The sequence below is a fragment of the Centropristis striata genome, chromosome 23 (genome assembly GCF_030273125.1).
Source record: "Centropristis striata isolate RG_2023a ecotype Rhode Island chromosome 23, C.striata_1.0, whole genome shotgun sequence".
Classification (NCBI taxonomy): domain Eukaryota; kingdom Metazoa; phylum Chordata; class Actinopteri; order Perciformes; family Serranidae; genus Centropristis; species Centropristis striata.
Window position 1 is genome coordinate 5,839,292 of NC_081539.1, and position 21,853 is coordinate 5,861,144.

Below are 21,853 nucleotides of genomic sequence, written 5' to 3' on the forward strand. Positions count from 1 at the left end.
ATAAATTAAAAAATGTTTACATTTTTCTTTTCTGGAAGTTTAACCTCAGCTCCTATAAAAAGTCACTTAATAAAACACTGGAATATTGAAACTGTTTTTGGGCTAAAAGCAGCTGCAAAAAGTCAAACTTTGGAGTTCTATTAACACCAATCACCTCAGAAAAATGAATCAGTTTTTGTCAAATGTATATTTATTTCAAACCACAGGTGAAAATACATAATAAAAAAGACAAAAGTTTCAACACTGACACATTTTTCATGAGTTATTGGCCGCTCAGTATCATTAACATGAAACATTTCCTGACAAACTCTTTTACACTACTGAAAGATAACACAAATATAAAAACATACTATTCCTGAGCTACCTTTTGTCTTTAGAATTAAACAGCTTATAAATTCACACATTAATACAACACGGCTACATTTCTGGTTATGTTTCCGTGTGGACGAACATCATAGCAGCATCACTGTTAAAGTAGCAGCTCTCAGCCTGAAGTCACAACCCTCCACTCAACTAATGGAGCATGTTTCTTGGAAAAAAAAAAAAAAAAAATCAACTTAGTGTCTTTTGGTAAATTCAGCATTAAAATTAAGACTAAGATGCAAGAATGAGATTTAGCTAGTGCTTTACAAGTCAAGTTTTGTTTGTTCCTCTAAAGGAAAAATTGCATTGCTTGGAAATAATGCCTTTTTAAATACTTATAAGACATAATTTGGACATGCACTTGATTTATAGATGCTGAGACCTACATTTTTCAAAACCGTATACCATTCAAATGGTCTAAAAATAGAACTGGATTTTTCTGAAGAACATACTGCCTAGGTCCTGCAGAACCCGGCCGCAAAGTGAATTAATAACAAATATGAAATCTGCAGAAGCCTGTGTTTTGTTCTCAGATAAGTGGAGCAAGTCCTCAAACTGTTTCCCCCCCCCCCCCCCCCCCCCCCATTCACTTTGGTTGAGGAGGGCTGCAGATTGAAACAGGTTGAGAGCTGCTGGTTTGGTTAGAAGGCACACGGAGAAAAGGAGAAGCTGCATTTTTATGTGTCTGTAACTGCACTGAAGCTGATCAAATTGTAGAACTACGACAGAGTGTTGGGGCCACATTTATAAATAAATACAAGATTAAAGTCGTAAATATTGAATTATGACTTGATTCTCGTTATTTAATATTTAATATTTTTAAGAGTTTAATTTAAGAGCTGATATCTAGACATTTTCCATGGTTTTCTGGATAATAACCAAAATCATTATCAAGAAAACCAGGGAAAATGTCTAGATATCAGCTCTTAAATTAAACTAAAATAGCTCATATGTGTCCAAATAAATGTACCTTTAGTTGTACCAGCCATTAAAATAAGGAATTTAAGAAAAAAGGTGGTCTAATAATTTTTTCTAGGGACGTTCAAACCTCCATCTACTGCAGGTTTTACATTGAGAATGTATAAAGTACCTCATACAGCCCAGAATTACCTAAAACTGTCCCTTTAATCCGATAAGAAATTGTGTTTCTTGACCTCACTGATTAACGTTCTCCATCAGCCCCAGCAGAAACAAACATGGCTTCAATCGTGCGTAACAATATGTTGAGTTTCCAGCCAGCAGGAAAAGTCCCACAGCTCCAGTCAGTCAGCTCGTCTTCATCCTCCAGTGAGGAGGAGGCTGCAGCTCCACCTGGACCCTGGAGGCTCAGGAGAGCTTGGAGCACCCAGAGGACAGACGTCTGGGCCCGGGTCAGTTCGTTTTATTCCCGTAAAAGTAGAAAAGTGGGCGGGGTCAGAGGCGAGAGCTGCAGGGCAACGGTCGGAACGCCACCTCCGTGTTCTCCTCCATGATGATGTCGAAGCGGCACATCAAAGGTCTGACGGAGAGGAAGAAAGAGCACCATTAGGCTTTTATTAATTAGAAAATGAATCAGAAACTTTTCTTTTACGTGACAGCAAGCTGAATATCTTTGAGTTTGTTCTGGTGGGAAAAAAGTAAGGGAGACTGGGGATGGTTGCACATTTTTATCAATTCTCAAGTCGTCAAAAATAGTCAAATTTAGCACCAAGTGTGCGTAACAAATGGTATCATTGCTGCAACAACTTAAGAGTCAAATGAATCTTTAGATCTCCAGCTTTCACAGGTAAAAACAAGAGTATCCTCTTCACAGACATGCACACTTTATGCTAATCTCATGCAGTTTGGTGCAAAACCCGTTTTCCTTGTGCATTAAAATGTGTTATTCTTGCCAATTATATTTGAATATTTCTGCACACTGGGGTCCCAACTCAATTTGTTGGTTAAACGTGGCATTGTCTGATAAATTAGGAGACTAAATACACCTTGCTTTCTGACCAAAGTTGTGCTTTGAACGTGAATCAAATCAATTCGAGGAGAGAACTACTGGTTTGCTGTAGCAGCATATTATTTTAAAAAAAGGTTACATTCTAACATAATACATTGTATAAAACGTTACTTCCATACCTGAAATTTTGTGTTTTGTCTGTCAAATCTACAAATTACTTCACACAGCTATGAAATTTCACGTGCAATGTCAGGAAGGAAGGAAGTGATCTTACGGAAAGTGTATTTTGATGATTTTTGTTAAAACTGCACCATTTTTTTTGATTGATTTCCCTTTTGATTGCACAATAAAAATACATACTGCATCACCAAAAAAAATGGATTTAGGAAAATAAATCCAAACAGTGATATAATTTGTTCTTGCAAAGCAAAAACAGCATAAAACCCTTCCATTTTAAACACTTTTATCCCTGTGTGTGGTGGACTGACCTGTCCGGATGCTCCAGCGGTGTGAGGCGTATTCGCAGCAGTCTGATTTTGTAACGGGGGCCGATCACGTTGCCAGTGCTGATGCGCATCGAGATCTTCTGCACCGGCTGCAGATCCTCATCGAACTGAGCCAGCAGCCGCGTGGAGGTGTACTGCTCGAAGCGCAGCAGCTTCCTGCCACCAAAGAAGAAGAGAAAGTTGAGTTAAAATAACCTGTGTTGGTGTTTCTTTATGGGCATTTCTCTGTGCTCGCTCTATGCATTATAGTGCTATCGTTTGTTTAAACTTGCAGCTGATGTGTTGATTTATTTCTGTTTTTATGGTGCAGACTGTGTAAACTGAGGCTCTGACAGGTGCAGCTGGTGCTCCAGGTGTTTCACAGACTTACTGGTCTATTCTGGCCTCCGTGAAGTATCTCCCGCTGTGCAGCCGGATGTAGACGACCCCCCAGCGGAGGTACTGGTTCCAGGTCACCATGTCCACTCTGTAGCTCAGCTCTGCCACAAACACATGAAACATATCCGAGTTTAAAAGTGTTCTGTTGGTTCCCACCAACCTCCACCTTTCCTCATAAACTACAAGAACTATGTGTTGTTTTGCCCTTCTGTATGTAAATATTCCTGCACACTGGGGTCCCTAACACACCAACTGTTGATGTTTTTTTTCAAGTTTGCAGACATTTAAACATGTTTTGTTTGCGGTAAAGGATATATAGCACTAAAAAGATTAACTTTGGATCAATATTGACTTGATTTTATCGTTTACTCAAGCCTCAAAACTAGTTTTAAAGCTACAAAAACAAGAGTATCCTCTTTACAGACATGCCCACTTTATGCTAATCTCATGCAGTTTGGTGCAAAAACCATGCAGTTTTTCTTATGCATTAAAATGTGGTATTCTCACCAATTATATGTGAATATTCCTGCACACTGGGGTCCCTAAACAGTCTGTGAGCTGCATGAATCAGGTCCAACTGGAAAGCTGAGCTGCTGTGACCTCTAGGATAATCACAGCCTCATGAAACTTTACAACCACAAACTAGAGACCTGGAGCTTTCAAGGGATGGATGGCTTTACACACTAGATTCACAATAAGGGGTTTTTTTTTTCAAAAAAATACAGAAATCTCCAGAATTTCAAAACCTTTTGAAACCAAATCACAGCATGGAATTTTTTCTGGTGTTCCTTAAGGTCTTTGTGTCTTAATGTGGAGTTTTGGAGGGTCTTTTAAACCATTTTTATAAGTTTTCACATGGTCAAAAATAGTACAATTTTGCACCAAAGGTGTGTAACAAATGGTATCATTGCTGCAACAACTTAAGAGACATACTGTAAGTGAGGATCCCAAATTAATCTTTAGATCTCCAGCTTTCAGATGATGTAGACCACTTCTATGTTGCATGTACCGTTGACCTGCTATCTCCCCCTTAATACCCCCCGTCCCCTCTAAAAAAGACAGAAATTCATCTGTGGTAGGGAGGGGTGGAGTGGAAGAGGATATTTCTACTGCTGCCTCAGTCCCACTACCTCCTGTACTACAGTGAAGCTGCCGTGTGAATGAGACTCTTTGTGTTTTTGTGACTCACTCCTGTAGGGCAGCGTGGCCGTGGTGCTGAAGAAGACTTTGGTCTGTCCGAGCCCCAGCAGAGTCTCCCTCCACTGGCTGACGTCGTAACCTGCAGGTGAGAACACAGCTGATCAGACACAGTGACAGTAATGACATATCTCAAAATAATGACTTTTACGCCATTATAATGACATTATATCTCAAAATAATGACTTTTTTCATCTTAAAACATGGTAGTGTTATGACAAAAACATGGCATTTAAAGGATTGAAATATTTAAAAATCAATTATTGTTTGATATAAAAAATGAGGGCATATGTAGGCAGAAAAAAAAAATATAGTGTAAAATATTTTTTATAGCTTGCTTTTAAAGAGTGCATTTTATGCACTCACTAATACAAGATTGCATAAAACTTGAACCAGCCCCGAGGGTTAAATGTTTATATAATGCGCTACACTCCTAGTTTCCTCTCTCCTTGCACGGTTTCCTTACATCTCTGCATGCAATAAAGAGACATGAGATGCATCCTTAGAGAGAGCTCAAGTTCAGCCTCTCACCACGTACCGAGCACGGGGCAGGACGCAGGTTTGAAGGCCTCACACTGCAGACAGCGCCCCTCCAGGAAGTCGCTGTAGGAGGAGCAGGGGTACCCGGTGAGGCTGCAGGTCTGGTTCAGAGAGCACAGGAACAGAAACACCGAGCGCTGGTGGTCACACACGAAATAAGATTTACCTGTTGGAGACAAAGCTGCAGTCAGTCAGTGTTTGTTAGTTAAAGTTGATGAGTGTGTTTGAGTTTACTGCCTGTGTGTGTGTGTGTGTGTGTGTGTGTGTGTTTTAACCTGCGAAGATGGTTTTGGGACACCCTGGTTGGTCGGCTCCACCGTTGGCGTAGAAGTCAATGTGACCGTGAGCTCCGCGGAGTCCAAACGCTGCACAGGAAATACACAAAACACAGATTGAAGACTGAGTTCTGCATGTTGAATCATTATTTTAACCTTTATTTAAACCCTCTGAGCCCGAAACCCGTTCGGGCTGAGGCTGTTTACACAGAGCAGAGAGGAGAGGACAGGAGAGGCTGTTTACACAGAGCAGAGAGGAGAGGACAGGAAAGGTGGACAATACTTCAATATGTGGAGAGAACTGTTTTTTGTGCATTGTTTTTTGGTATTTCAGATTTGGATTTTTCAGATTTTTTGGTTATTTGTGTCTTTTTTGTTCATTTTGTGTCTTTTTGTTCATTTTTTGATAATTTTGTGTCTTTTTTTTCTCCAATATTCGGGATAAAAACATGTTTGAGTTGTTCCCACTTCTAGCCATGATTGTGCTGATTCCACAGAGCTGCAGGACTTATAGATTTATATGAATTTATATATTGCTGTGAGTGAAATGTTGCTGTTTTTTTTTTTTTTTTACTAAACTCACAGTCCATGTCGGTGTGCAGGACGTCCACAAACATGGCGTCTGACGGGTCGAGCCTCTCCTCTGGTGTGGCGCTGGTGAACATGGGCCCCGCTGGGTCCAGACCTGAGGGGAGAGGACGGACGGTGAACGTCAGTAAAGGTAAAAAGTTGCTTCTTCCTGCAAGAAATGTTTTAATAACACAACCTGCTATCTACGGCTGGCCCATATGATGATATATATATATACTGATGTTGGTTGCAAGTATAACATAAGAGGTGAAATGAGGAGAACGTCTAGTTTATATTTTATACTAAATATATTTGACCTTATCTGTTTTTACTTGGCTGATCTTCGTCAAACAAAAACTGGCAGGGAAGTTCAAGAAGTTTGATTTTGTTGATTTTTGAACCTTTAAAAACATAAATGTATACTTCCCCCTCAAACTCAGCACGCTGAACTTTAACCTTTCCTGTATGTTCTTTTTTTTTTTTTTTTTTTTTACCTGTGATTCGTCCGATCTTCCCCTTCAGGTTGGCTCCGACGAACCCGGCCAGGTGAGCTCCCAGACTGACCCCGATGAGGTGAACCGAGCTCAGAGGAGCTCCTTCCTCCTGCAGACAAACACCAGCGTCACAAAAGGTTCACACTTTGATTTCACTTTACTGTGCATCTGCATCGAGAGAAAAACTAGCTGCCATTATCTCCTGTTTATTGAGACTTTATATAAATAAATTAAACACACTTGAAACTAACTCTGCATGATGTGGCCGATATCTAGCCATTTTCCCTGTTTTTCTTGATAATGATTTTGATTATTATCAAGAAAACCATAGAAAATGTCTAGATATCAGCTCTTCAGTTAAACTCTTATCAGCTATTTTTGTTGTTATCATTATATTTGTCCAAACAAATTAACCTTTAGTTGTACCAGGCATTAAAATGAACAAGAAATTGAAGAAAACAAGGGTGGTCTGATAGTTTTTCCCATGCCTGTAGACTATGACCAGAAAACTTGTTATATCGTGACTTTAATCGACAGAGATATGAAAGGATCTGTATCAGGGTTTAATCCGTCACCTGGACTAGTCGGGGATGATTTTCTGGGTCTGACCTGCATGGTGAGGATGAAGCCGGTCAGGTTGTATGCGGCCTCCCTGTGTCTTTAAGTAATTAATTTTTTTCCCCCGTCATTTTGTGGGTTTTTTTTAGTAATTTTGTGTCTTTTTTTGGTCATTTTGTGTCTTTTTTTTTTAGTAATTTTGTGTCTTTTTTTGGTCATTTTGCGTCTTTTTTAAGTAATTTAGTTTTTTTCTGTCATTTTGTGTCAGTTTTTTTGTAACTTTTTGTCTATTTTCTGTCATTTTGTGTTTTTTTTAAGTAATTTAGTTTTTTTCTGTCATTTTGTGTCAGTTTTTTTGGTCATTTTGATACCGCCTCCAGCGGCTCCCAGGAAATTTGAGTTTGAGAATCCTGATATAGACCATTTATTAATATCGTGACTTGTATCGACATCGATATGAACCGATCTGTATCAGGATTTAATCCGTCACCTGGACTAGTCGGGGATGATTTTCTGAGTCTGACCTGCATGGTGAGGATGAAGCCGGTCAGGTTGTAGGCGGCCTCCCTGGTGTAGCTGACGGCGGTGAAGTAGTTGAGGTTGGCGGCGCCGCGGTTCCAGTCCACCACGATGATGTTCATGTCCCGCTGCTCCGCCAGCAGGTGGACCAGGTGGTCGATCCAGATGGGGGGCGCCCCGGTGGGCCGGTAGCCGTGGATGACGAAGGCGGTGGGGCGGGACGCGTCGAAGAGCGGCTGGGAGGACGGGCGGTGGTGGTCCAGCTCGCGACCGCAGTCCAGGTTGAAGCGCGTGTAGAGCAGCAGACGCACGTACAGGCTGGTCCCCATAAAGCAGTGAGACAGGTTCAGGTCGGTGAAGTTGTCACAGGACTCCTCCTCCCCGCTCTCCTCCTGGCCTGAACACACACACACACACACACACACACACACACACACTATGAGTCCCAAAAACAGCTGGGAAATTATATTAAAGCTGCTCTACATGTTGGTACACAGCGGTTGCAGTAAAAGTATGAAAAAAGACACAATTACAAAAAAGGACACAAAATTACCAAAAATGACCAAATAGGACACAAAATTACCAAAAAAGGACACAAAATTGCCAAAGATTACCAAAAAAAGACACAAAATTACCAAAAAAAGGACACAAAATTACTAAAAATGACCAAAAAGACACAAAATTACCAAAAAAGGACACAAAATTGCCAAAGATTACCAAAAAAAGACACAAAATTACCAAAAAAAGGACACAAAATTACTAAAAATGACCAAAAAGACACAAAATTACAAAAAGAGACAGATATACAAAAATTATGTAAAAAGTTTTCTCCACATATTGAAGTACTAATACCACACTGTGAAATTACTCCACTACAACTAAAAGTCCTGCATTTAAAACTTACTGTAGTAAAAGTACAAAAGTATAAGCATCAAAATGTACTTAAAGTATCAAAAGTAAAAGTACTCGTTATGCAGAATGGACCCACTCAGATTGTTTTATATATTCCAAATATAATATATTATTATTATTATTATCATCGATGCATCATGTGACAAATATTCATTGAGAATCTGTTTACACAGAGCAGAGAGGAGAGGACAGGAGAGGCTGGAAACATGACAATACTTCAGTATTAATATGTGGAGAAAACTGTTTTTTGTACATAATTTTTGGTCATTTTAAAGTCTTTTTTTTACATTTGGTTATTCGTCTCTTTTTTGATAAATTTGTGTCTTTGTAATTTTGTCTTTTATGGTAATTTTGTGTCTTTTATGGTATTTTTTCCTTTTTTGGTAATTTTGTGTCTTTTGATTTTCATCTTCTTCACAGGTTTTAAAGTCCAAAGTCTTAAAGTCAAAGAGTCAAAGCTTTCTGACTGGAATCCCCGGATCAATTCTTTGTCTGGTAAGTGACGTTTCGGACCTCTTTAGCTCTATGATGTGAGGATTAGAGTGGCAGCCCGGCTAACATAGAGTCCCTTTAGCCTATTTAAAGTGTCTGGGGGTTGTTTTTACGACTATTAATCCCCGCTGGCTGCTGTGTCTGATCTGCCACTGACCTTTTTGTTGGATTATAAAACCAACAACTCCATTCTTCAGCCTCTTGGAAGAACATCTTCCTCTTATTTTCTCAACTTTCTCTCACTTTATAACCAATAAAACTTTAATTTGACAGAGGAAACGACTTTAAGACTCAGAGATCATCCTCATGTAATAAAACAAGTAAAAAGAATTTTAAAAAAGGGACATTTTTCTGCCCAAGACTCTGGACGATCCACCACTTTTCAAAAGTTTAGAGTCAGCTGTTATATAGACTCGTTGCTTCAATAATGGCCATTTTTAACAGCATACTTCAGACACAAAATATCTGATTTCTTATTAACATTTTTAATAGTTTTGTAAAAGTTAAAGCATTCATATTAACCCCTTGTGTAGTCTTAATATCAAGAATGACCCACTGTTATTAAATATCTAAAATAAAGCAGTTTCATTGAATTACAAACCCCAAATCGTTTTTTTTTCCATAAATAAACATCCTCTCCGCACTTATAACTTTGTGAATATCAGGGTTTTTTCCGTGTTAGCTTTTTTTCCTCAAAATTAGTTTTTTCTCATAAATCTCAATTTCAGCTCCACTTGGACACCAAACTGACCAGTTTTACTCCTAACTATATTCTGAAGGTTTTTACAATCATTCATACACTGATTTATACATTTTGTTCCTAAAAAGAGGAAAAATTGTTTTGTTTTTTGTGGCTTTTGACAGTTTTTTTCTGATTTACAAAATGATAAATTGTACTTAACTTTCTCTCATTGTATAATTAATGCAGGATTTTCAAACAAAAATCACTTCCGAGTAATGAATATACAAACCATTAAGTGAAAAACTGCACACAACAACAAGTCTGGACATTTCGTAAAGTGTGTTTGTGCCCAAGAGAAATTTCAAAATGTGAGTAAAATGGTGAATTGGCGATCTTTTCTAAATCACAAGCCACTTAAAATCTGTTTGATGATTGGTTCATGCATGAGGCCCAAAGTTTCCATCCTAATAAAGACACACAGCTGCACTAGAAACAAACGAGCGAGTGAAAAATAGACAGAAAATTACCAAAAATTACGGAAAAATGACACAAATATTTAAAAAAAAAAGTTAAAAGTTTTCTCCACATATTGTACATATTAAAGTTTTGTCATGTTTCCAGCCTCTCCTGATCAAATATGAATCAAGATATTCCTCCTGCATCGTCTCAAATGATTTCAGAAGGTTGAAAGAGACGAAGCGTCCCGACTTGTCACACGTTTCGTTGCTCAGGTTGGTTTTAATTCAATTTTGTATGTGTTTGACCCTCGTAGCAGGAGAGGAAAAAGTCCTCAGAAAAAGGCATTTTTGTCTGCACTCGATAAACCCATAACCCAGAGATTTCAGACTGTTTTTGAGACTTGGTCTGGAGATGCCAGGCTGATTACAACCAGCAGTTTGGTGGCTCAAAATAAAGAGGACATGTCGGACAGAAGCACCAAATCTTTTCCACATGCTCTCCATTGCCATGAGTTTAAATTTTTTTTTTTGGGGCATTTTTGCTTTTTATTGAAAGTGATAGATAGAAAGGGGGAGACAGAGGGGAGGACATGCGGCAAAGGGACCTCAGGCCGGATTCGAACCCGGGTCCGCCCAGGAAGGACTAGGCCTTAATGGTACGCGCTCTACCAGTGTGAGCCCCCGGGACGCAAGTTTCAATTTTTGATGGGAGCCACTTCATCAAGATTGAGGATCAAATATGGCAACCATATAAAATCTATGAGAACCAATATATCTTCCAAGCCACTTAGAAGGTCAATCTTGGTGTCAAAATATACATTTTCTGTGTCTATGAATCCAATAAAGCTATTGAGAATATCTCTGCAATTTTTAAATTTTACAATAATATTATGTTACTTCTTTCCGTTTTACTAGGCTAATGTTATGGCCAACTTGTGGCCATTGAGAGGTTGTGTTCATTTTTTCTATGTTTGTGTTGATGCCTGTCTTTGTTGTTGTATGTCTGTAAAATGTTGAGTGTTTTGTTTTGTAATGTACTTTAAAACGAGGATTGCTCTCAAGGGGTTTATCCTACTCCTGTATCCTAATTTCTGAATGAATGAATGAATTAAGTAATTTCCTGCAAACATCTCAATGTACTTTCAACCGTTTTTAGCATTTAGCTTCAAAGCTACCGGTACTTCCCCTTCCTCCCACTGTGGCGGTTGGCGATCCCACACTCTGCAATTAGCTCCACACACACACAGGAGTGCGACACTGCCCTCAATAGGATCAGGCTGCTATAAAAAAACACCTCATCCCCTCTCCGCCCGCCCCGCCCGGAGCCCAGGAGGCTGGAAATGGCCCCGATCCAGCCCCAAACACACACATTAGTCCACTATGAATAGCTGAGAGACGTGCGTATCCTGGTGTGTTTTTACTTTTGAGGCTTTTACATAAACTTTAAAATGAAGCGGTGACTTTAAACAATCTGTCCCTTCCTCACTTCACTAAGCTGTTCCACTCAAACACTTTACTTATTTCATTTAATCTCCTCAAAGATCAGACGTGAACACATCTGAACACTCTCTCCTTTGGTGAAATAAACAGAAATGTTTTTTTCTTACCTTTGCAGAGCACGAGGAGCGCCAGCAGCAGCAGCAGTCTGCAGGGCAGCATCTTCCTCCAGCAGCAGAGACACAGAGGTAAAGACGGAGAGGGAAGGAGCTCCGAGAGCAGAGTGAAGGAGGGAGGGACAGAGCGAGGGAGGGAGAGAGAGAGAGAGAGAGGGAGGGAGGAGAGGAGAGGAGAGGTGGCGTCTTCACCTATAGATCCGTTTCTAGAAGGATGGAGAGGTGGAGAAAGAATAGTTGGCTTAAAAACTATATCTTTAACCCTCTGAACCTCCAACAAGCTGTTTTCTTTGCTCACATTTTACTCTGTTGTTGTGTTTCACTGCAATATATGAAATTAATCTATAAGTCCTGCAGCTCTGTGGAATCAGCACAATCATGGCTAGAAGTGGGACAACTCAAAAAATGTCTTTGTGCTGAATAACAGAATGACAGAAGTCAGAAAAAAGTAGAATTTCTCTGATACATTTAAAAAAAAAAAATGTGAATATAATGTAATTTATTTATATACACTTTTACAAGTGCCCACAAGTGTCATGAATGTTGAAAAAGAAACAGAATTACCAAAAAAAGGACACGAAATAACCAAAAAAATATGAAAAGACAAAATAATCAGAAATGACAAAGAAAGGCACAAAATTACCATTTTTTTTTTTTTTTACAGAAAAGGCACAAAATTACCAAAAACAGACACAAATGTCCAAAAGTAATGTAAAAACAGTTTCTCCACATATTGAAGTATTATCATGTTTCCAGCCTCTCCTGTCCTCTCCTCTCTGCTCTGTGTAAACAGATTCTCCTGTCCTCTCCTCTCTGCTCTGTGTAAACAGATTCTCAGGGAATATTTGTCACGTGACCGTTGGTCTCAGCAGAATCAATCATGTCTTCAGTGTCTCTGAGGAGCAGAATTTAATGTTTTTAACAGGATCTGTTACTGAAAACACTTTATTTTAAATGACACATGGAGAATAAAATTCTGACACTAAAATCAACATTTCAAGCTTCGTTTTTAATCACTTTTTATCACCAAAACTTTCATAACTGATGATGTGTTCAAGTCTGAAAGTTCAGATTCCGACGATAACGCCTCCGTTTCTTTCTCTGAGCGCGGGTTAACAGGGCTTCCCTTTCAGTGTGTCAGGAATTAATGACCTTACTCTCCCTAAGCTTGTTCTGTTAAAGAGAACAAGCTTAAGCTGTCAAACACGTCTCGTGCTCTTGTGTCAGTCATCCCCATCTGGACTTCTTCATCAAGTCGCTAGATGGATTCCCCCCAAAGTCACATGAAGAAACTCCGACTTTAAGTGGCTGTTCCATGTTAGTTTTTCTTGCAGGAGCTCAGATTTTTATTGTCTTTATTGCAGCATTTACATTTTCCAGAACTTTAACTTTCATTCATAGAGTTTTTCACTGAGGGGTTCGTTCATTTATCATCCAGATTCCTGGTTAATAGAGCATTTTAATCCTTAAAAACATGCCGAATATGGATTTTTCTGTCGATTGTATTGTCTAATTTATGGAGTGAAAAGAAAAAATATCTGCCAAGTGTATTTTCTCTGCCATCAACAACAATAAGACAGTCTGAAACATGAACTCACTGGTTCGAGTCCTTTTCCCGCCTTATTTCAGTCTATCGGCGGTGAACGTTCCTGCTGCTGTCCTCAGCTCTGTTGTGCACCAACTAAATGTTTGTTCTCGGTCTTGTATCACCTTGCTGCTGATTTGTGATTGTGCTCACCTGCTGAGGCGCCGCGGAGTAACGCACACGCAGCTGCATGGGGGCTCGTCCGGGGGTTTACTAAACATTTTTGTTTAAATTTGGTGACACATTAGGCCTCGTTCAGACTGCCAGCCAAAATCCAATTTTTAGCCCATCATCCAGATTGGAACTGGATGGCTCTTTTGAAGTCTGAACAGTCACAAATCACATGAAATACGATTTTTGAGAACCGGATCGAAACCACCTTCAGGAGGTAGTTTCAGATCGCATTTGGACAGATGTGTCTCAGTCTGAACCTCCAAACACTCAGATCGGTTTTGACTGTCCGTGACGTCACTATACACGGCACACGTAGCGCCGGTAGCGCGGAGACGAGGTGTCCACCGGCAGCCGCGCCCGACACGGGCCCGACGGTGGCGTCCATCCGCCCGGTTTCTCCCCTGGTGATCTGAGATGTTCTACACCTCTACTGGACAGAGATAAGGCCAATATACTGAGGAGACCTGCCTCCATCATGTTAGTTGTTGTTGTTGTCGCAATCGCAATTATATGACATCAGACGCTCTGACGCCGTTACTACAGCAACCTGTCAGATCATAATGTGACCCTGAACAGAGCCATATCCGATTCAGACTGCAGGCGAATCTGATTCAAATCAGATTCCTACTCAAATCCGACCTTTTTAGGGCTGACACTGTTTTTAGCAAGCGTCCAAATCGGATATGTCTCTGTTCAGACTGGGCCACATTATTGACTGATCTGACACGTTGCTGTACTAACGGCGTCAGAGCGTCTGACGTCATATAATTGCGACAGCGACAAGAAGAACAACAACTAACATGATGGAGGCAGGTCACCTCAGTATATTGGCCTTATCACTGTCCAGTAGAGGTGCAGAACATCTCAGATCACCAGGGGAGAAACCGGGCGGATGGACGCCCCGTCGGGCCGTATGAGTCGGGGCGGCTGCCGGTGGACACCTCGTCTCCGCGCTACCGGCGCTACATGTGCAGCGTAGAGTGACGTCACGGACAGTCAAAACCGATCTGAGTGTTTGGAGGTTCAGACTGAGATCATCTGTCCAAATGCGATCTGAAACTACCTCCCGAAGGTGGTTTCGATCTGGTTTGCAAAAATCGGATTTCATGTGATTTGTGACTGTTCAGACTTCAAAAGAGCCATCCAGTTCCGATCTGGATGATGGGCTAAAATCTGATTTTGGCTGGCAGTCTGAACGAGGCCTAATGTGTCACCAAAGTTAAACAAAAATGTTTAGTAAACCTGGCATTGCTCAAATTACCATATATTCAATATTATTAATAATTAAAATAAACTTTATTTGTACTCGACCTTTCACACAAAACATGCAGCTTATAGTGCTTTGCATTAAAAACAAACCATCACACATGGTAACAATAACAATGCAAAAGATACAGAATAAAAACAAATACAGGAAAAAAATTAAATGTTGGTCAAATTTAGTCAAATGTACAAAATTAGGCCTAATTTCAAGTAGGAAAAAAGTAATAAAACCTGAATATTTTTTTCATTTGTTATTGTGAAATAATAATTCTTTGATGGGAATGCACAGAGTAGGCTATGTCAACGTTTTCTTGATAATAACCAAACTCATCATCAAGAAAACCATGGAAAATGTCAAGATATCAGCTCTTAAATGAAACTCTTATGTGATATTTTTGTTTTTATCATTATATTTATCCAAACAAATGTACCTTTAGTTGTACCGGGCAGTAAAATGAACAAGAAACTGAAGAAAACAAGGGTGTTCTAATAATTTTTTCCATGACTATATACATTTATATATATATATATATGTATGTATATATTTATATAGACGTGGTAGGTGGTCGTGGTCTCGGCTGCTCCTCTCCTCTGATTATTGATGTTACAGTTTGATCGTTGGAGGTTTGAGCAGCGATGGTTATTAATAGCTGCAGAAACTCTGACCACAGGGCACCCAGCCCAGACTGCTGCCCTGTACTCACTCACTCTCTCTAATCACACACACATGTCATTTACCATCCAGAGAGCACCAGACTCCGAAAAAAAACACTTCAAAAGCAGTGAAACTCAGCAGAGGGTACAATCAGGAGGCCTGGCCCCGAAAAACTCTGTTTATCAGAGAGAAAACTGCCTCCGAGAGGACTCCAGCCTCTCAGTCCTCTCAGAGTATTTACTTCAGTTAGCTGGTATTGTGCTGTTTTATTCAAGTATTTAGTTGATTAACGCATGTTTTTGCAGGCTTGGCGCTGTGAGTCAGCTCACTAATGCACTCGAGGACAACTCTGTTGTTTACGCAGGCGTTGTTTGATTCAGTATAAAAAAAGCAAAGCAGGCTGACTTTTTTTAAACTTTAACTTTCAATTGGTAACTTTCACATAAATTAGTTTGTGTTATATTTATTGAAATGGTCACTACATATAAAATGTAATTTATTTATAAACACTTTTACAAGTGCCCACAAGTGTCTTGAATGTTGGGAGAACATTCAAATACAAAGACCCAGAATAACCAAAAAATACCAAAAAAACAAAAAAAGGACACAAAATTACCAAAAAAGACACAAAATTAACAAAAAGACACAAATTTACCAAAAAATTATGAAAAAAGACACAGAATTACAAAAAAGAACACACAATTACCAAAGACTACCAAAAAAAGGACACAAAATTACCAAAAATCACCAGAAAGACACAAAATTACCAATATAGCTAAATCTCTGAAAAGATGCCTGTAGACTTCAGCGCCTCCTGGTGGTTAAACGACTTAAGAAGAAGAAGAAGAAGATTACATTATTAATCCCACAATGGGGAAATTCAACCTCTGCATTTAACCCATCCTTTTTTACACACAAGTACACATGCAAGGACTTTATTACATTATCAGGTTTTATTACCTTTTCAATGGACTCAAGTGCAGATTTTTATTACATTATCAGGGTTATTACATTATCGGGAATTTATTACATTATCAGGTTCTACAAGGCTCAATGTTGCTTCATTTTTATGTCTTCACGTCATGAAAAATTAATGTGCAGGTGGTTTCATGGACTCCAGAGTGTTAAGTAAACTAAAAGTACCTCAAGATTGTACTTAAGAACAGTACTTGAGTAAATGTACTTACTTACATTCCAGCACTGATTTTTTTTGTATGTGAGAGTTAAAATTGTGAATGTGAGATGGAAGAATGAATTATGGCCAATAAGGCCCTTTATAAAAACTCCCCCGTCCTCGGCTCAGTGGAGAGAAAGACTGAAAGCTTTCACACTGGCACAGTCCGAAGTGGGCTAACCCGGACTTTATCCTCGGGGTGGCTGGCTCGGCTCCAGGGCCAGGTGAGCCTCCAGTTTGAGGGTTTATCTCTCTGAAAATCGTCTAAACACGCGGCTGGAAGCCCAGAGCTCAGGATATGCAGCGTTTAAAGGGCTGTAAGTGACACCATGCCAGTTTTCTGTGATAGATTAGCAGCGTTTAAGTCTCTGCAAGTTGATTTTTTAAAACTGGATTACAAAGAAAGGAAGTCAGTGTGAACAAAAACACACAGAAGTCCTCACATTCTGCAGGTGTTTGTCTAAATGTGAGGAGAAACTGAGTTTTCTGTTCATGCACTGAGCAGTTATTGGCAGGTAAAAGGTCAGTGAGGGGTCACAATGTCCTGCCGGTTAAAGAGCTTACCTGTGAGGCCACGCCCCCTCATCAGTCACCTGACTTGGCCTCTGACAGCGAGACCTGTCGGAGATTATAAAACCAGCAACGTGTAGTCGGCTCTCTGTTTTATTATCCACAGCAGCTTGTTCTCAAACTCACATCTGGTTTCCTCGGTTTAAAAGTTTATATTTGTGCATCGAGTGTTGCCTGCTGAAGTAGAATACTGGATCATTTCTTTTTTTCAAACCTCCAAACTGCTTAAATTAAGTCAAAAACTACACTTTCTTCCCTTAAAATCCAAAAAAGCCAAAAAACTAAGTAAAATACTGGATAATTTCTCTTTATCAGACTTCCAAAATCCTTAAAATAAGTAAAAACTGTATATTTTCCTCCTTCCAAACCTTAAAAAATCCTAAAACTAAGTAAAATACTGGCACAATGTCTTTTTCAGACCTTTCAACATTTCTTAAAATAACTAGAAACAATTTTTTTCAGACCTTATACCTAAAAAAAAAGACAATTCTCATCTTCAAATGGCTAAAATTCCTTAAACTAAGTGAAACACTGGATACTTTATCTTTTGCAGCCCTTTAAAAATCCTTAAAATGTGAAAAATAATACAAATAAAACAAAACAAAAGGTAACAAAACAAACAAAATTAAAATATGTTATCAGTCATCATGTAGAGAATTTAGATCTCAGAGAGTGCAGACCTCCACCACTTCAGAGTCCGTCATTAAAATATGTTTTACTCGTCCATATTTAGTGATATTTATCAGTGAAAGTCCCACGACAGAACAGGAAAAAGCTGCTGAGACATTACAGGTTCTGTAGAAAGCTCTGTGTTACTTTCACCTGACTGCTTTCTCTTTCTGTTCACATTATGAGAAACATGGCAGCGTCTGGAGAGAAGAAACTTTAACACCTGTACAACCTGATAATGTAATAACTTCTCGATAATGTAATAAAGTGCATTTCCCAATCATGTAATACACTTTTTACCAATAATGTAATAAAGTATAACATTAATGGGAGGTTATTACATTATCAGGTTAGCCTTCATATCGCAACTCCTGATAATGTAATAATTCCCCAATATTGTAAAAATTTAACAGCAATGCCAATCAGAAATGTGATTGGCATCACCTGTGAGAATGGGCCCTGCTACAGTATGTAGTCAGTACAGTTGGTGTCTGTTCCACCATCACACTGGTGGAGGCAGTGTGATGGTGTGGGGCGGTATCTCCCTCACTGGAAAAACGAGACTCGTTATCATTGGAGGCAATCTCAATGCAGAGAGATATCGAGATGAGATTCTGCAACCAGTAGCGATCCCATATCTCCACATTCTGCCAGAGTGACCAACACAACCAGGTTGGCTGACTTATGATAAATGCTGGTTGAAGAATGGGAGACCATCCCACAGCAGCGTGTGACCAGCATGAGGAGGAGGTGCCAGACTGGTGACCAGCATGAGGAGGAGGTGCCAGACTGGTGACCAGCATGAGGAGGAGGTGCCAGGCTGGTGACCAGCATGAGGAGGAGGTGCCAGGCTGGTGACCAGCATGAGGAGGAGGTGTCAGACTGGTGACCAGCATGGGGAGGAGGTGCCAGGCTGGTGACCAGCATGAGGAGGAGGTGCCAGGCTGGTGACCAGCATGAGGAGGAGGTGCCAGACTGGTGACCAGCATGAGGAGGAGGTGCCAGACTGGTGACCAGCATGAGGAGGAGGTGCCAGACTGGTGACCAGCATGAGGAGGAGGTGCCAGACTGGTGACCAGCATGAGGAGGAGGTGCCAGGCTGGTGACCAGCATGAGGAGGAGGTGCCAGACTGGTGACCAGCATGAGGAGGAGGTGCCAGACTGGTGACCAGCATGAGGAGGAGGTGCCAGACTGGTGACCAGCATGAGGAGGAGGTGCCAGGCTGGTGACCAGCATGAGGAGGAGGTGCCAGACTGGTGACCAGCATGAGGAGGAGGTGCCAGACTGGTGACCAGCATGAGGAGGAGGTGCCAGACTGGTGACCAGCATGAGGAGGAGGTGCCAGACTGGTGACCAGCATGAGGAGGAGGTGCCAGGCTGGTGACCAGCATGGGGAGGAGGTGCCAGGCTGGTGACCAGCATGAGGAGGAGGTGCCAGACTGGTGAGCAGCATGAGGAGGAGGTGCCAGACTGGTGACCAGCATGAGGAGGAGGTGCCAGACTGGTGACCAGCATGAGGAGGAGGTGCCAGACTGTTGTGGCTGTATATGGTTATTCCACACGCTACTGAGGCTCATGTTCCTTAAATTAATGAATTGTTGAATTGCCAATATGTCTTGTTTCTTCAAACTTCAATCATCCAATCAACCAAACACCAAGAGTCAATGGCAAAGTAGCATTCTTTTATTGGCAGAGAAGATTTGGCACATTTTTCTTTGGTGCAGCCTACACACTCAGCTCTGCTGCTAATCCCACAAATGGATCTTCCTTACACATGTTGTACCTTTTCAGAGGGGAGGCTTCAGGCTTTCCAACGGTATAAGATTTATTGCCAAAAAGCATTGTTACAACGACAAAATAATCTACCAAACACAAATTGCCTTACTTTTTGTGTGTAGTTTATATATTTTTTTACATTTTCTTGTTACTTTTAATCTAAGCCCTTTGCTATAAGAAAAGACACAAAATTACCCAAAAAAGAATCAAATTGACCACAAAATGACACAAAATGATCAAAAATTGACCAAAAAAGAGACAAAATGTCCCAAAGAAGAAACAAAATGACAAAAAAAGACACAAAATGACTAAAAAAAGACACAAAATGACTAAAAAAAGACATAAAATGACCAAAAAAGGAAACAAAATGACCAAAAAAGACACAAATTGACCACAAAATGATCAAAAAAGACACAAAATGACCAAAAAAATACACAAAATGACCAAAATGAGCTGACTTCCAAAATTATTTGGCGACCCCCAGAAATCATCGCGGGACCCCAAGGCTGAGAATGGCTGCCATAAACCACCAAAGAGTGTTAAAGGTGTTAAAGTTTCTTGTCACCAGACGTGAACAGAAAGAGAAAGCAGCCAGGTGAAAGTAACACAGTTCTTTCTACAGAACCTGTGATGTCTCAGCAGCTTTTCCCTCCTGTAGTTCTGTAGACGTTCTGTAGGTGGAGCCAGAATGTGCAAAACCTTTTTTTCTACTTCCACTGATAAATAAATATCACTAAATATGGATGAGTAAAACATATTTTAATGACGGGCTCTGAAGTGGTGGAGGTCTACACTCTCTGAGATCTAAATCATTTACATGATGACTGATAACATATTTTAATTTTGTTTGTTTTGTTACTTTCGTTTTATTTTTCATATTTTAGGAATTTTGGAAGTCTGAAAAAAAGGACTCAACCAGTGTTTTACTTAGTTTAAGGGATTTTAGGCAATTGAAGATGAGAAAAATATCATTTTTAGAAGGTCTGAAAAAAAAGATTGAGCCCGTTTTTTACTTAGTTTTAGGATTTTTAAGGATTTGAATTAGGAAAATATACAGTTTTTACTTATTTTGAGGATTTTGGAAGTCTGAAAAAGAGAAATTAACCAGTTAGTTTAAGGAATTTTAGGCATATGAAGATGAGAAATGATCATTTTTTGTTATTTTAATATATTTTAAAAGGTCTGGAAAAGAGATCGAGCCAGTATTTTACTTAGTTTTAAGATTTTTTAAGATTTAAATATATAGTAGAGTAGACTCTGAAGTGGTGGAGGTCTCTAAATTCTCTACATGATGACTGATAACATATTTTAATTTTGTTTTGTTTTTTTACTTTCGTTTTGTTTTATTTGTATTATTTTTCACATTTTAATGATTTTTAAAGGGCTGCAAAAGATAAAGTGTCCAGTGTTTCACTTAGTTTAAGGAATTTTAGCCATTTGAAGATGATAAATTGTCATTTTTTAGGTATTAGGTCTGAAAAAAAGATTGAGCCAGTGTTTAACTTGAGGATTTAAGGATTTTGGAAGTTTTTTGGGCTTTTTAGAGATTTTAAGGGAAGTAAATGTAATTTATTTATTTTTTACTTCATTTAAGCATTTTGGAGGTTTGGAGGATCCAGTGTTTCACTTAGTTTAATGAATTTTAGGCATTTGAAGATGAGAAATTATCTTTTTTTTTTTTTTAGTTATTAGGTCTGAAAGGTCTGAGCCAGTATTTTACTTTTTTTCAAGAATTAAAAAGGAAGAACATTTTAACTCTCTGGAGGATATTGGGCTATTTTGTCCATTTTTGAATCCTTTTCATGTCTTTTTGTGTCTTTGTAAGTCATTTTGTGTCTTTTTTAGCCATTTAGTGTCTTTTTTTTGGTCATTTTGTGTCTTTTTTTGTCATTTTGTCCATTTTGTGTCTTTTGTAGTCATTTTGTCTCTTTTTTTAGTCCTTAAGTGTCTTTTTTTTGGTCATTTTGTCTCTTTTTTAGTCATTTAGTGTCTTTTTTTTTATCATTTTGTGTCTTTTTAGTCATTTTGTCTCTTTTGTGTCTTTTTTTTATTAATTTTGTGTCTTTTTTAGTCCTTTAGTCCAACATAAAATGTGATTTTGAATCTTTTTTTACTTTGAAAATACTATCATGTTTAATGCACATGTGAACAAAGGTTAAAAATCTAACATATAAGAGGGTTCCATCCAGTTCTATCATTTTATACTAAATCTATTTGAGCCTGTCTCCAGTTTTACTTGGTATATCATCATCAAACTGAAACTGGCCTCATGAAGTCTGGATTTGGTGCTTTTGGAGACTCCAGAGGGTTAATGATCATAAAATCAGCCCCGTAGTTTTTTCTGTTGACTTGACCTCCTTGGTGGAGGTCACATTCATTCCTTGTGAAAATGACTCAATGGTGGTGTTGGTGGAGACCCGGTGGTCTGCAGGATCTGGACGTTCTATTATGGGAGCGTTCAGCCAAAGCTGCAGAGATAATCGCAGCTAAACCTTTGAACCT

At 39.4% G+C, this 21,853-nt stretch overlaps 1 protein-coding gene across 1 annotated transcript; it reads right to left on the bottom strand.

Annotated features, from left to right (window-relative positions):
- Nucleotides 1-1,359: 1,359 nt before the first annotated feature.
- On the bottom strand, nt 1,360-11,617 carry lipib (lipase, member Ib). The gene is made up of 10 exons (XM_059327110.1): nt 11,479-11,617; nt 7,333-7,724; nt 6,251-6,359; nt 5,770-5,871; nt 5,187-5,276; nt 4,910-5,077; nt 4,364-4,453; nt 3,167-3,275; nt 2,779-2,952; nt 1,360-1,861 (listed from the first exon to the last, which is right to left on the bottom strand). Exons 1-10 carry the CDS (start codon nt 11,528-11,530, stop codon nt 1,777-1,779), a joined length of 1,371 nt encoding a protein of 456 aa, XP_059183093.1. The 5' UTR covers nt 11,531-11,617; the 3' UTR covers nt 1,360-1,776.
- Between the last annotated feature and the right edge of the window lie 10,236 nt (nt 11,618-21,853).